This window comes from Dreissena polymorpha, chromosome 1 (genome assembly GCF_020536995.1).
Source record: "Dreissena polymorpha isolate Duluth1 chromosome 1, UMN_Dpol_1.0, whole genome shotgun sequence".
NCBI classification, from domain to species: Eukaryota; Metazoa; Mollusca; class Bivalvia; order Myida; family Dreissenidae; genus Dreissena; species Dreissena polymorpha.
Window position 1 is genome coordinate 110,569,262 of NC_068355.1, and position 17,403 is coordinate 110,586,664.

Here is a 17,403-nt window from a genome sequence, read left to right on the forward strand (position 1 = left end):
AATAACTCATCAACTGATAATCAATTCAATTGATACGTCCCATGTGCATTGGCCTTGGGCAGTAGATGACCCACTTTTGAAATTGGGTCGCTAGGTCAAAGATCAAGGTCACTGTCACAATGAGTATGAAAATCAATGTCCATCAATAACATGTCAACAAATTGACTGATTGGCTTGATACTTCACATGTGCATTGGCCTTGGACAATGGATGACCCCTATTGATAGTGGGGTCACTAGTTCAAACATCAAGGTCATTGTGACATTAATGTTAAATTGGTCTCCGCTCAAAGATTTGAGTGATGGGCCTCATACTTTTCAGATGTATTGACATTGCACAGTAGATAAACCATATTGAAATTTAGGTCAATGATCAAAGTAACTGTGCATGGAATGTGAAAATCATGTCCAATTGATAAGTTAACTTATTAGCAGATTGACTGATTTTCCTGATTTTCGCAGATACAATGGCCTCGCACAATTTTCATCGCCTGCTGCGCCTGATACATTGCCAGATGTATTGGCCTTGGTCATTATTATGAGTTAAGGTTGTGTTGCCTGCAACATAAATACCATACCAAAATATCTTGTGTCAAGACCCTGTTTCGGGGGCATCTGTCTCTGACTGTGGAGCTCTTGTTAATTTTAGTGCATTATGTATATGTCAATAAATAATTTGATGTAAAAGTTGTGTTATATATATGCTGTCTTACTTACAAATTCTTTGTTTGGTAGTGATTCTGTCAAATTCTGTTTGCATTCACAGGTCCAAACACATTTAATGAAAATGAAACTATAGCAAAATATGAAATTATGGATGGTGCACCAGTTAGGGGTAGGTAGAATATATTTCTCTCTTATATTCTTAAATTAATATGTGTTTATACATTTCTTGATTTCAAAAACATTAAATCTTGTGTTATAAATGATTGTACAATAGAGTGATAGCCAATTATTAATATATATGCATTGTATGTATTATTTTGTGTTAAGGTTTGTGTGTAACTATACTATAGCCAGGTATTAATTTGAAACTTCTCACAGGTCAGAGCTCCAGTTAAGTTTACTAAACAGTACTTTCACCTCTAACTTTTTTGTCGAATGGTAAGTAGCATTCTACAAACCATGTTGAATACCATGTCCATTATAACTCTGACCATCAGCTTAAAAGTTTTTGGAGATTTGGGAAGATATGTCGTAAGCTTGAAAATGTACTGATATCCTATCATATAAGTGTAAAGCATAGAAATGTTATTGCAATTACATGTATCAAATGCTAGGAGAATTGAAATAAAAAACATTACCGTTTTTGTTTCCAGAAGGATTTTTCTATCCCTATAACCTTTTGGAAAGCCTAAATTTTGACAAGTTACCCCTCTCTTATTTTTAGCTCACCTATTGTGCTCATGGTGAGCTTTTGTGATCGCCTTTTGTCCGTTGTGCGTCATGCGCCTTCAACATTTGCCTTGTGAACACTCTAGAGGCAACATTTATTGTCTGATCTTCATGAAATTTGGTCAGAACATTTGTCCCACTGATACCTCGACTGAGTTCAAAACTGGGTGGTGCTGGGTCAAAAACTAAGTCACTAGGTCAAAAAAAAAAGAAAAACCTTGTGAACACTGTAGAAGTCACATTTGATGCCCAATCTTCATGTAACTTTGTCAAAATGTTTGTCTGAATGATATGTTGGTTGAGCTAAAAAATGGTTCCGGTCCGTTGAAAAACATGGCCGCCAGGGGGCGGGGCAGTATTCCTTAGATGGCTATAGAGAAACCTTGTGAACACTCTAGAAGTCACAATTTTTGCTCAATCTAATGAAACTTGGTCAAAACATTGGTTTCATTGATATCTCGGACGAGTTCAAAAATGGTCCAGATCGGTGAAAAAACATGGCTGCCAGGGGGCGGGGCAGTTTTCCTTATATTGCTATAGTAAAACCTTGTGAACACTCTAGTGGCCACATTTATTGTCCAATCTTAATGAAATATGGTCAGAAGATTGGTCTGTATGATTTCTTGGATGAGTTCGAAAATGGTTATGTTTGCTTGAAAAACTGGCTGCCAAGAGGGGGGGTATTTTTAACCAGGTTTTCCGAAGGAAAAAACTGGTTATTAGATAGGCGAATGCGGGCGGGCTGGCTGGCTGGCTGGCGGGCTGGCGGAACAAGCTTGTCCGGTCCATAACTATGTCGTTCATTGTCAGATTTTAAAATCATTTGGCACATTTGTTCACCATCATTGGACGGTGTGTCGCGCGAAATAATTACGTCTATATCTCCAAGGTCAAGGTCACACTTTGAGTTCAAAGGTCAAAAATGGCCATAAATGAGCTTGTCCGAGCCATAACTATGTCGTTCATTGTCAGATTTTAAAATCATTTGGCACATTTGTTCACCATCATGGGACGGTGTGTTGCACAAAAGAATCACGTCAATATCTCCAATGTCAAGGTCGCCACGACTAAAAATAGATTTATTTTAAAACAAACTTACAAAGGGTGTTTATTTTGTTTGTTCATTTAAAAAGTTCAGTTTGAGTTGTCTCCCTTTATCAGATTTTTTTTCACAATGAAAACCTGGTTTTGTGACAATTTTGTCCCTTGTTCTTTATATGGCTATAGTAAAACCTTGTGAACACTCTATAGAGGCCACATTTATTTCCAATCTTCATGAAATTTGGTCAAAAGATTGGTGTCAATGATATCTTGGATGAGTTCGAAAATGGTTACATATGCTTGAAAAACATGGCTGCCAAGGGGCGGGGCATTTTTCCTAATATTGCTATATATGGCTATAGTAAAATCTTGTTATACACCCACAAACGAAGTTTAGGGGGTATATAGGAGTGAACTTGTCTGTCGGTCCTTATTAAGTGTCCGCTCTCTAATTCAAGTAGTTTTCATCCGATCTTCACCAAACTTGGTCAGAAGTTGTATCTAGGTGATCTTAAAGCCAAGTTCGAACATGGTCCTTGCCGGGTCAAAAACTAGGTCACGGGTGCGTTTTTTAACATTCAGCATTGTGTCCTCTCTCTTATTCAAGTAGTTTTCATCCGATCTTCACCAAACTTGGTCAGAAGTTTTATCTAGATGCTCGGAAGGCCAAGTTTGAACATGGGTCATGCCAGATCAAAAACTAGGTCACCGGTTCACTAAGTACGTTTTACACATTGAGCATGGTGTCCGCTCTCTATTTCAAGTAGTTTAAATCCGATCTTCACCACACTTGGTTAGAAGTTGTAACTAGATGATGTGTAGGTCAAGTTCGAACATGGGCCATGCTGGGTCAAAAACTAGGTCACGGGGTCACTTGGTGTGTTTTAAACCTCACCATGTTGTCCGCTCTCTAATTCAAGTAGTTTTTATCCAATCTTAACCAAAATTGGTCAGAAGTTGTATCTTGATAATGTATAGGGCAAGTTTGAATATGGGTCATGCTGGGTCAAAAACAAGGTCACGGGTTCACTTAGTGCGTTTAAACATCACAATGTTGTCCACTCTCTAATTTAAGTAGTTTTCATCCAATCTTCACCAAACTTGGTCAGAAGTTGTATCTTGATAATGTCTAGGTCAAGTTTGAATATGGGTCATGCCGGGTCTAAAACTATGTCACGGGGTATTACAGTGCGTTTTAAACCTCACCATGTTGTCCGCTCTTTAATTCAGTAGTTTTCATCCAATCCTCACCAAACTTGGTCACAAGTTTTATCTAAATGATCTCTAGGACATGGGCCATTCCAGGCCTAAAACTAGGTCACGGGGTCACTTAGTGCGTTTTTTAACATTCAGCATGGTGCCTGCTCTCTAATTCAAGTACATGTAGTTTACATCCGATCTTCACCAAACTTGATCAGAAGTTTTATGGAGATGATCTTAAGGCCAAGTTAGAACATGGGCCTTTCTGGGTCAAAAACTAGGTCAAGGGGTCACTTAGTGCGTTTTAAAAATTGAGCATGGTGTCCGCTGTTTTTTGTGAAGATGACATGCAAAATATTATGTGTCAATGCGGCATGTGGGGGTATTCGTCATGTCTGTGACAAAGCTCTAGTTAACACTCTAGAGGCCACATTTATTGTCCGATCTTTATGAAACTTGGTCAGAAGATTCATCCCAATAATGTTGTGGAGGAGTTAAAAAATGATGCTGGTTGGTTGAAAAACATGGCTGCCAGGGGGCGGGGCATTTTTCCTTATATGGCTATAGTAAAACCTTCTTAACACTCTAGAGGTCACATTTATTTTCCGATCATCATGAAACTTGCTCAGAAGATTTGTCCAAATATCTTGGATGAGTTCAAAAATGGTAACCTTTGCTTGAAAAACATGGCTGCCAAGGGGCGGGGCATTTTTCCTTATATGGCTATATATGGCTATAGATTCATCCCATTAATATCTATGTAATTAAAATGGGAACTTCATATCAAAACAAGATTCTATAATAATTCACTCTATATAATCATATTTAAGATATGTTTACAAATGTCAAATGGATACTCTATGAAAACAATAAAGAAATAATTTCAATTGTTAGTTTCTGGAGATAAAAAACAATCAGAATAACCTTCAAAATCAAGATTTACCTTTCTTATTTGCCGAGTTCATTTATCAAGATTAATCATTTTCAGGCTTTATGTATTTAAACGATGTCAGAAAATTGAAATGAATGATACACAATATTAATGAAATGATATATAAAATTGATACATTTTCATATTTCTAAATTGTTTAGTGTAAAACTGTTGAATAATATGTTTATAAAATGCTTCAAGTAAACGGCAATAACTTTACTTAATTGAATTACAACCAGTCAGCAGTGTCATCCTGACCGGAAATAAGCGATTGTGGAATAAATATTCCCGCATTACATAAGTGCTCACAAAGTTACATAACTCGTAACCATCCCGTGACCAGTTCACTTGCGTAAGTAAACGAGACCGCACTACCACACCTGGATACTACAGTTGAGTTCGAAAATGGTTTGGATCTATAAAAAAAAAACATGGCCGCCAGGGGGGGGGGGTCTTTTTCCTTATATTTATATAGTAAAAAAGCTTGTGAACTCTCTAAAAGTCACATTTTTTGCTTAATCATAAAATGTTGTCAAAACATTAGTTATGTGGATGTCTTGAACAAGTTTGAAAATGGTCATGATAAGTGGAAAAACATGGGCACCAGGCAGTGGGGCAGTTTTCTTTATATGTATAGGGTGAAAACATGTGAACAGTCTAGAAGACATTATCTTCATGAAATTTGGACATATCTTGAAAGAGTTCAAAAATGGTTCAGCTCTGTTAAAAAAAACATGGCCACCAGGGGGCCGGGCCATTTGTTATTTATTCTTCATGAAACTTGGTTAGAACATTTGTTTCATTAATATCTTGGGCTGCAAAGAACATGTCATTTCTTTTTATCTCAGGTGAGCAACTTTTGGCCTTTCAGGCCCTCTTGTCTAAATGGTACTGGTACCTGCTACTGACAATTTATTTTATGATATTAGCAAAGTTTTGAACTGTTTTTACTTAGTAACCCCTCTTATCTGGAGCTCTGCATGTGTTCTGGATGGCTGTTTGCCGCCACTGATCAAGACCCATAACTCTGACCTGCCATTAAAGGGGCCTTTTCACAGATTTTGGCATTTTTTTAACTTATTCATTAAATGCTTTATATTGATAAATGTAAACATTGGATCGTAAAAGCTCCAGTAAAAAATCAAGAAAAAATTGAAAAAAAGGAAAAGAACATTGCCCGGAGCAGGTTTCGAACCAGTGACCCCTGGAGTCCTGCCAGAGTCCTGAAGTAAAAACGCTTTAGCCTACTGAGCTACTCCGCCGTGTACTCAATGTTGACGTATTTTATACCTTATATAAGCAATCTTCGTAGTTTCACAAAATTTAACGACAAAAACAGAACTCTCCAAATTATTCAATCGTTTCGCGTTGCAACGCTTTATAATTTTTAGGTTTTAAAATCGTCAAAAGATGCATATAATGGCTATATTAGAGCATGGTTAATGTTCAGCATTACTGTTTCCTCACAAATATCATAACTAAAACGAAAACTTACGAATCTGAAACAACTTTTTTCAATTTTGTCAATTTACCAAAGCGTGAAAATATCCCTTTAAGCAGATTGATGCCTCTTTTTTTCTTTAAAAAATCACATGAAATTTTACATGAAACATCTCCATATCTCTATATTTGCCATATTGCTCCAGATATATAGCACTGACCAAGGCTCTTAAGAAATTCTATTCCCATTATTTAAGTTTGAAAATGCAGGTTAAAGATTGCGTATACTACTACAAAGATTAAACTTCTATTATTCTATCAAAGTAGAAGAATAGTCAAGCCCACTGTCTTTGATCAGATCTTGTTAAGCCGTGGATAAATATTTTAAACAAATTTGATTAAAATGTTATTTTCCTGTATTTATAATGATCTTTTCATAGGATACAAAATATCCATTTTAACGGACACAGTTGCTGCCATAATTCCGGTCGATTGCAGTTCTTTTTAAGATGTCTCAGTGCTTTGATATGTTCAATGTTGTTTTATTCTGTCTAAAGGTGAATCAATACCAATCCGTTTGTTCTTGAGCGGGTATGAGCTAACCCCAACAATGCGGGACATAAACAAGAAATTTTCTGTCAGGTATTACCTGAACCTAGTGTTGGTGGATGAAGAGGAGAGGAGGTATTTTAAGCAACAGGTTAGTAGGTTAGTTTAAACATATTCATTTAGCTTGATAGCTTTGGAAGTCTACAATCGAGACATTATTTGAGCACATTGCCCTAGTAGAACCAGTACTGAAGAGGAGTTCTGGTGACTGCAAACATTTGTATTTGTTGTCATGTCACATATTGACCCAGTGAAAGGTTAAACATGTGTTGGTTACAAATTTCATATACAGATTTTACCTATTTAACGCATTTAGAATAGGATTTTTTGCTCAGAAGTGTTTCTTATTTGTAACAGAAGATGATGTGTTCTATTGTGTCTTGTAAATACATGTGCTATAAATTGACTTGTGATGAATTATTTATTTTTCTAAAACCCTTTTACAAACATAAGACATAATGATCATTGTTTGTCTACTGTCATCGTTCCCTGTAATATAATCTTCTGCAATCAGCTGTTTTCACTTTTGGAGTGATTCCACAATAGTTATCACCTATATATCAAGCATTGCTCATTATCTTAGATATTCCAATAAATTATGGAACTTTCTTACCTCATAAGTGGCGAGAATAGTCCAAACTAGTGTTGATTGCTTGACCTGCAGACCTTCTGTATGACAGAATGACTTTGCTCTCACTCTTAGGAAATCACCATTTTCCGTAAGGCTGAAAAGCAGCGAAAGGCGGGCGCAACGTCAGGCCATCAAACCCACCGTTCCATGATGCAACACACGAGCACAGGAATTGCCCATGAACCTCAAGAAGAAAATCAGTCCAAAGTAGAACCAGATGCAACAGAGAATGACGAGGCAGAATGATCAACTTTTCATTTCGTATTACTCCTAGAGATAAATACTTTTCACATGGGGTGTTGCAATATCGAGAGGAATGATGTGTTGATTGCCAAAAAACAACAGTTTACTGTTACATCTGGTGCAGAATTGTTTGGTCAAATGATGGGTCAGTCACCTCTAGACTTTCGTCATTTAAAGCTTCAGATAAATTGTTTTGTTGGTCAGTTTTTATTACCTTGTTATACAACTCCTCATACATAGTAATTTCATGATAGTAATGCTGTAAAAACGTTTCATTTTGGTTGATTGCACAATTGTGGTGGTTGCAATTTTTCTGGTCAACAAATGCCACAATGATTGTGTTATCCCCAGAAAATACAATGTAACCAAGTTGTAGTTAGATGTTAGAATGTATTTTACGTGTGCACAGTTCTTTTTTTTTATGAGCATAACTCATATCCCAGTTCATTGTTTCACTGCTTCACACATGATGATATGGATATCTTTTACTTCTGTTCAAAAATCTTCCTATTTGTTTGTTTGCTGCTTTTTATGCCCCCCTTCAAAGAAGAGGGGGTATATCGTTATGCACATGTCGGTCGGTCCGTCCGTCTGCCAGATGGTTTCCGGATGATAATTTAAGAACGCTTGGGCCTAGGATCATGAAACTTCATAGGTATATTGATCATGACTGGCAGATGACCCCTAATGATTTTCAGGTCACTAGGTCAAAGGTCAAGGTCACAGTGACTCGAAATAGTAAAATGGTTTCCGGATGATAACTCAAGAATGCTTTGGCCTAGGATCATGAAACTTCATAGGTACATTGATCATGACTGGTAGATGACCCTTATTGATTTTCAGGTCACTGGGTCAAAGGTCAAGGTCACAGTGACTCGAAATAGTGAAATGGTTTCCGGATGATAACTCAAAAATGCTTATGCCTAGGATCATGAAACTTCATAGGTACATTGATCATGACTGGTAAATGACTCCTATTAATTTTCAGGTCACTAGGTCAAAGGTCAAGGTCACAGTGACTCGAAACTGTAAAATGGTTTCCTGATGATAACTCAAGAATAATAAGGCCTAGGATCATGAAACTTCATAGGTACATTGATCATGACTGGCAGATGACCCCTATCGATTTTCAGGTCACTAGGTCAAAGGTCAAGGTCACAGTGACAAAAAAGTATTCACACAATTGCTCCCACTACAACTGACAGCCCATATGGGGGGCATGCATGTTTTACAAACAGCCCTTGTTTATTTCAAGTATTTTCTGTAGCTGGTAAAAAAATACAGATCAAATAGACACTATCTGTGTTTTATTTTCTTTAAAATGTTTAGTTTTAAAAAAGAACAAATGTATATTTAAAAAGTTAATGTTTATGGAAAGATTTAATTATTGTTTCTTTTGTTATTCATTATAATTCTTTATTTAAAATAAAAAATCTTGTGTTATGTGCGGAAAAAAATGCAACTTACAATACAAATTGTATAAGAATGCCTGAATATTAGCCTACTTTTCCAAATAGTGACACTATCGTCTGTAACATTTGCATTGAATGGGGATGTTTTTTAACATCTGTGAGTCAGTGGCATTGATTGCTCCTTTCAGTTAGAAAAAAGGTATGAAACACAGTCTGTTGGCTGTACTTGCAATGCTAGGTGTAAGAAAGATGTTTGTTCATTTTGCCCCTGGTGAAATATTCGTTTGAAAGTCAGTTTGCCGGTAGATTCATACTTTTTATGTGCACTATAATTTTTTAAGTCTGAATGCAACTTGTTCTTGTTTTTAATATCTTCAATAAATTAGCCTAAATTCCCTTAGAGCAGAGTAGGGGCTCTTTGGTGTCTATAATACGCTACATTATTTGCAGAATTATAACCTATAATGAAGCAGAAAAGTTATGTATGCTTCATTAATTATTTTGGTGGCAATGTAGACAAAAAATTTATACACGTCAGTTTCTTGAATTTAATTATAAATTATACTATCTAATTAAGTATAGATGTTCCATACACAGTCATTTATGGTATATATCTGCGTCAAAACTTGAGAGTATTTATTGCTTTATATTAATTTTTTAAATATTAATTTGTATCCATTATACATGAATGACCTGAAAAAGATAGTGATGCTTTTTCAAATTGTCAATAGTTTCCTTTTTATTGTTATGATTAATATGCAATGCATCAATGTTCTACAGTTTTAAATGTTGTTTGAATGGTCAGGATTATAAAAAACAGGCTTTTGGTGTTGATACACAGACATGTTAAATTACTCTGCATGCAGTTGAGCATGCAGCAAACACAAATATCAAACAAGTGAATATAGCAAATTTTCTTCCTGTCAGCAATTTCATGGTTTGAAGTTATTTTAACTTTATCAATAACTTGATCTGTAAATGTCATTTAGAATTGGTAAATTGCAAAGGTGGATAACTGGTACTCTCTTCTTGTTATATCATTAATAATTTCTTTGTTGTGCTATTGACATTTATCATTAAAGTGGAAAAGAAGCATCCTGGTTTAAAAAAAAATGACCATGTTTTCTGAACTGTTCATGTCATTATGTTTGTGTAATTTTGTCATAATGTATTGAAATAACAACAACAGGAACTTTGTTGTAAAACTGTTTAACAGTTGTATACAGTTCCTGTAACCTAGCTTATATGTCGCTTGTTTTGCTTCTATTTCTGAGGAACACATTTTACCAGTAATATTATTAGCTCGACTATTATATATGAAATATATATAGTGGAGCTATCCTACTCACCCCGGCGTCTGCGTTAGCGTGCAAATGTTAAAAGTTTTCGTACTACCCCAAATATTTTCTTTGTCCCTTGACATATTGCTGTCATATTTTGCATACTTGTTTACCAACATGACCCCAACCTATAAACAAAAGCAGACAACTCTATCAAGCATTTTGTCATAATTATGGCCCCTTTTCCACTTAAAATATGCAGCAAATGTTAAAGTTTTCGTACTACCCCATTTATTTTCATTGTCCCTTGACATATTACTTTTATATTTTGCATACTTGTTTACCAACATCACCCCAACCTATAAACAAGAGCAGACAACTCGATCAAGCATTTTGTCATAATTATTGCCCCTTTTATACTTAGAATATGCAAATTATTGATAAATCTATGTTAAGGTTTGCGTAATACCCCAAATATTTCCTATATCCTTTGACATATTGCTTTTATATGTTGCATACTTGTTAACCAACATGACCCCAATCTATAAACAAGAGCAGACCACTGTATCAAGCATTTTGACATAAGTATGGCCCCTTTTACACTTAGATAATTGAACATTTTGCTTAAATTGCCATAACTTCTTTATTTATGATCACATTTTACTATTACTTTGACAAAACAACACTTACCTGAATACCACAATCGATTCCACCCAAACAATACCCCACGCCCCTACCAGAATCCCTTCCCCCCACCCCCAACCTCACCCCCCCCCCCAAAAAAAATGTTTTTTTTAAATTATCATCTAATAAATTACCATACCCACATTATACCCCCACCCCCCCCCCCCTCAATTTTTTTTTTAAACATCTAATAAATTACCCCCCCCCCCCTCTCACCCCCCCCACCCCCCCCCCCCCCAATTTTTTTTAAACATTTATAAATTACCACACCCCACATTATACCCACCTCTCATCCCCCCCCCTACACCCCCCCCCCCCCCCCACCCACCCAAAAAAAAAAAAAAAAAAATTCTTTCCTTTTTTTTATTTTTGAAAGATTGTCTAATAAATTATTGAATATGAACAAGATGAACATGATGGCTTACGTTATACTGTCAAGCACTCGAATAGTCGAGCGCGCTGTCCTCTGACAGCTCTTTTTTTAAACAGCATATATGTCATTCTTAAAAAATGTATTATGCTGTTTATTAAGAAATATGTTAATAGTAAAATAATACAGAACAGAACATTTTATTTCAGACGATGTACTTGTCGATACAATATGCATTAAATGAAGGCAGTCAACAAGCATTTTCTAATAAACAAATATTTTTTACCACTTACAATATGTGATAAATTGTGTTGGTTACTTTTGTACATTATTTTATGTATGCAATAAATGTTGATTCTTGAATAGCTTATCAGTGCAAATATCATAGGATTAACTGTGTGTGCGAAGTATTGTCGAAGTAGACGTCTTAAAATGCTAGTTCTTTTGATAAAGATAAACAAACATAAACAATGTAAACAAACACATAAACAATGTTTGAAAGTGTGGGAAATGTAAGACAAGAAACATTTACTGGACAGAAATTGAAACAAACATATAAACAATGTTTGAAAGTGTTGGAATATAATAATAATGTAAGACTCTTGAAACATTTACAGGACAGAAATTGTTGCCTAATTCATTGGCTTCTTATTTTTATTCCTACCAAATGACCAATTTCCTCTATAATACAGGACACATCATTCAACATGAATTGTGAAAACTGTGAACAATTAATAAGATTCACGGTAAACTATATATGGCTGTATTGTAATTTGCAAGTAAAAAATAAAATTGATACAGAAAATAAGACAAAAGATAACACAAACAATTCAGATTTTGGATGTTTATTTAAAGGCATTTAGAAATTAAAGGAAAAAGACAATATATGATGTATTCAAGGCAATTTTAAAACGACTGTGTAAGGTCTTAACTCAATTAAAGCCTTACTTTTTGTTAAATATTTATGCCCCCCTTCGAAGAAGAGGGGTATATTGCTTTGCTCATGTCGGTCGGTCGGTAGGTCGGTCCGTCCACCAGGTGGTTTCCGGATGATAACTCAAGAACGCTTGGGGCTAGGATCATGAAACTTCATAGGTACATTGATCATGACTCGCAGATGACCCCTATTGATTTTGAGGTCTAGGGTCAAAAGGTCACAGGTGAAGGTCACAGTTACTGGAAATAGGCATTATAAGGATTTAGCATGGTTCAAACAAGGGAAACAACTACGGTTTATGCATGTTCTTTTTATTACAGATTTGCCTCCCTTTAATTCATTCAAAATCTCATTTTACAGCAGAGATTCCAAATCTGACCTGTAAATGAGCCCCATATTTACTGCCAGTGCTAGGTTACCTTTTCCCATTTGATCATTCTTAAGTATTGGTATTGTAATACTGCTAATGCTGCTGCTACTGCTACTACTACTACTACTACTACTACTACTACTCCACCACCACCACCACCACCTATTCTACCATGTCTACTATTACTACTTCTACTACTACTGCCACTACTACTACTATTTTACTACTACTACTACTACTACTACTTCTACTACTACTTCTTACTACTACTACTACTTCTACTACTACTACTACTACTACTACTACTACTTCTACTACTACTACTACTACTACTACTACTACTACTACTACTACTATTACTACTACTACTACTACTACTACTACTACTACTACTACTACACCACCACCACCACCACCACCGTTCACAGTGACAAAAAACGTATTCACACAATGGCTGCTACTACAACTTATAGCCCATATAGGGGGGCATGCATGTTTTACAAACAGCCCTTGTTTGAATATATTTGACAGGTTGAGCGATTTGATTTGTGTGGAGTCATGGAAAGTCCATACCGGTATTTTAAAACTATTTGAGCGAGTATGATATGCCAATATTGTTATGATGACAATGATGATAGAAGTCATGTTAAATTCATTCAGTATGTAGATATGTATCATTCTATTTTATGTGCATTCCATGTTGCTGAACTAGTTTGGCATGTTTGTTGATGATATTGTTTCAGTGGGTACATTACCGAATAAAATTATATGAAAACCAGTTAATGCACACTTTATTTGTATATTTTAGGTATTATGTTTATTTGCTTTTTCTGTATTTTACTTCACATATCGGCGCTTATGGATTATTTGAAAGAAATGTACTAGTATGTGATGCATTTTTGGGTTCTTTTTATAACATCATTATGAACTGTATCTTTTTTTTAATACGGTACGGTCGTATAGAAAGTTCTTCAGTTTGAAGAATAGGGTAAACGTTTTGTAACTCAGCTTCGAATTCGAATTTTGTATTGTTGATTTATCTTTGATTGATGAAATTAAAAATAATAGATCAAAAGCATCTGATTATAATTAGGGGTTTGACAAGCTCTAAGTTTAAGTTTACTTTTTTTATGTGGACATTTCCACAAATGTCTTGCAATCCTTTTAGGACAGTCATTTTGTTATATAGTTGATTTTAGTGACTTCTTTTCAACTCTGCAATAAATAAACTTTAGTTTTTTTGCTAAACCAGTAATAAATCAGTAAATATTATCATTTTAATAGATAATTAGGAAAACAATACAACGAATAAAAATAATGAAATGCTGCCACTTTTGTGCTGAGTTGATAGCTTATTTATGATTTTAGTCATTATGTTTGTAATATTAAATTTTAGTCAGTTAACAAGTTTGTTAATCAGTCCTAATTGCTTACATATACTTCTAAAAGTGGTCTCATACATTTTTAGCTCACCTGAGCACAACGTGCTCATAGTGAGCTTTTGTGATCGCCTTTTGTCCGTCATCCGTCGTGCGTTGTCCGTTGTGCGACGTCAACATTTGCCTTGTTCACTCTCTAGAGGCCACATTTATTGTCCAATCTTCATGAAATTTGGTCAGAAGATTGGTTTCAATGATATCTTGGATAAGTTCGAAAATGGTTACGTTTGCTTGAAAAACATGGCTGCCAAGGGGGGGGCATTTTTCCTTATATGGCTATAGTAAAATCTTGGGAACACTCTAGGGGCCACATTTATTTTCCAATCTTCATGAAATTTGGTCAGAAGATTGGTCTCAATGATATCTTGGATGAGTTCGAAAATAATGATGTTTGCTTGAAAAAAGTGGCTTCCTAGGAGCGGGGCATTTTTCCTTATATGGCAATGGTAAAATCTTGTTAACACTCTAGAGGCCACATTTACTGTCCGATCTTCATGAAACTTGGTCAGAAGATTCATCCCGATAATATCTTGGATGATTTCAAAAATGATGCCGGTTGGTGGAAAAACATGGCTGCTAGGGGGGCGTGGCATTTTCCTTATATGGCTAAAGTAAAACCTTGTTAACACTCTAGAGGCCACATTTATTTTCCGATCTTCGTGAAACTTGGTCAGAAGATTTGTCCCAATGATATCTTGTTATCTCAGGTGAGCGACTTTGGGCCTTTCAGGCCCTCTTGTTACTGAAGTTACTAAAGTATGGATTTTAGGAAACCTAAATACTGATTATTTTGATGTGGACTTGTACTGTGCATGTTTGTTTTGTAAGTGTTGTATTATATAGATCCACGTTATATATGCGTATTCAACTAACGCCGATATGATGTTATTTATAAAAATAAACGTTGCAGGTAATCAACGTGTCGTGATTCTTTTCACACTTGAGCACGTTCCCATCGTCGGCTTTTGTGAATGCATTTTTCTGCCGTTCATCGTTTGAAATGCGTCATCAACATAAACCATGTGAACAGCTCTAGAGGTCTCATTTTATGCACCTACTTAATGAAACTTGATATGAATAGGATATTTGTCTCGCTGATAACTCAACCGTGCCCGAAATTAGGTCACTGGGCCAAAGAGTAGAAAAAGCTTGTGACCGCTCTAGAGGTCTTTTTTTGCACAATCTTCATGAAAATCGATGAGAACATTTATCCCGATGATATCAAACTACTAGTATAAAGAAAAATTGTAAATACTAGAATCCATGATTTTAAGCTCACCTGAGCAGATTGTCCAGATAGGGAGCTTTTAAGGATGTAATGATATCCGTCGTCCACTAGTGCGTAGAAGAGGTGCATAAACTTAATCGAATTTCGTCCCCATCGTTACCACTTAAAATATTAAACAAAACTTAGCAGGAATGATCAATGGAGGAAGCTCTTTCATAGTTGATCTAATCGTTCCTCCCTTAAAACAATATTATGTATTTGATGAAATAGCAATTGTCCGTCCATTATGTTTAAATCGTCATTGTTGATGGCCCGCACAAATCGAATCCAGACAGAAATACTATAGTTTGCCATTCTGTAGTCTGTAGTTCAGTCTCGGTTTGAATTAAACGACACCACATATCTGCAATAAAAAACAGTTGCTTCGATATTTTAAATTTAATATAGTGCCAACAAAATCAAACTAAATAATTACTAGCCGAAATATTAAAAATGGCATGCATTTCTTCAGATGAACTAAAGTCTCCAAGCTTTTATCGGATAACAGAAGACCGCTGACAATACATTTACAATTATTTAGCACTAAGAAATAGCTGCCCCAACAACGTACCTTTCATTTTTCTGTACATGTTTCTATATCAAGGCTTTCGTATCACCCCTAGTCCAGAATCGGATGAACTAAACATAGATCTACATACGTTTAGTTATGGTCAACAGACACAATGACATTATTTTCAATTTGTCTAAATATTGGATTTTTTTTATTACATCTGTGTTTATATATCTTGCACATATGCCGGGTATCATTTACTGTTAAGGATATAATATTGTTTCCAAAAGTAGAATTTGTGAGGGTTTTAATGTACTTAAGCCAGGTATCGTACTTCATTATCTTGACCAACTTTTTATTGAACCCCTGAATATTTAAACTAAAAAAAATGTTTTAGTACATGTAAATAAACTACGAAACAATGCGCCCAAGATGTTGACATCTATCTTGAAAGAAATGCACGCACGCTTGCACACAGGTCAGAAACGTCACCTTTGGATACAATGCTTTGTTTTATCTTCTAAACTCTTGTAGGTAATGTCATTGAATTGTGTGAACTTATTGTATTTGTCTACTGTTTCATAAATTTAAAGCTGGCTAAAAATGTATTAAATCATATAATGCCTTAACTATTATAAAAATAAAAACAGCATGATGTGTCAAATTATTTTTAATGCTGCGTTAAATAGCTTAATAGCGTTAAATTATATGTATGAGTATACCAGACTATTTGGGGATAAGTCAACCAGCTAACTGACAATAAAGGTTAAATCAAAATGTTTCTAGTCACCATAAATACTCCAATCGAAGCAAGATAAAATCACGTGACCAGCCTCCCAGCAACAAGACGCTAAACATATGCAGATATTGGTATGGACTGAGTACAAGATACCTGCATAGAAATATATACATTGAAACTCATGAAACTCATTCAGAACACGTATAATAATGATTTTTCGAACGACTTCAAAACTGAGCCACAACTTCTCTACAGTGCATTCATTTAAAATTTTAAGAAACGTTTGTTCATCAAATAAACCTTGTGTTAAGTGTGTATTCACAAACTTAAAACGTTGATAATTGTAACGTTGAATATTTGACATGTGTTACACTTATTAGATGATAAATCCACTGACAGCGAAAATTTCTTCCATATTAAAAGTACACTACGTTCAAAAATCAGATTTGGAAAGCTTTACATAAATATATTTATTATGCGTAGTTTAAAAAGCGAGTTCGAACTGTAAATTCATCCCTGTCCCCACCACTTTGAGCCAAACGCCCAAGGTTGCACCGTGGTGGGTCCTAGATAACCCCATGGATCACGAATCGCTTGAAACGGATTTGTGTAAGGTCTATTTATAGCGCTCGCTGAACCGAGACTATTTAGAAGACGCTGCCGTTCATGCTCTCGCGCTGCCTGAGCGAGAGACAGGCTTAGAAGCAGTCCTCCGGGTTCCTCTCCTGTCAAAATGTCGTTGAGGTGATTTTGTTGTTCACTTTGTGTGTTATTGTTTGATCCGAGGAGTCCACCTGTTAACTGCTGAAGGATTCGCGAGCTGATCTGATCCAGGTATGCGTCTGAAAGAGGTGTTGTAGCGCCTGTCTTCATATGTACGGGTGGTTGCGTTGGTGCCTGTTGTT

The 17,403-nt window shown here is 35.6% G+C and overlaps 1 protein-coding gene across 5 annotated transcripts in view; it reads left to right on the forward strand.

Moving 5' to 3' along the window:
- The window catches only part of LOC127844268 (vacuolar protein sorting-associated protein 26B-like), a 39,095-nt gene that overhangs the window by 15,200 nt on the left and 6,492 nt on the right, over positions 1 to 17,403 (forward strand). For 2 of the 5 annotated variants that reach the window (XR_008032652.1, XR_008032654.1), the window contains exons 7-9: positions 766 to 834; positions 6,564 to 6,706; positions 7,319 to 8,332. Coding sequence is in view for 2 of the 5 variants with exons in the window: in XM_052374338.1 (XP_052230298.1) it covers positions 766 to 834; positions 6,564 to 6,706; positions 7,319 to 7,492 (386 nt within the window). In the remaining 3 variants the exon portion in view is untranslated. Of the gene's footprint in view, positions 1 to 765; positions 835 to 6,563; positions 6,707 to 7,318; positions 10,968 to 17,403 lie in introns of those variants that run through there. The other 3 variants (XR_008032653.1, XM_052374338.1, XM_052374362.1) reach the window with 3 other exon arrangements.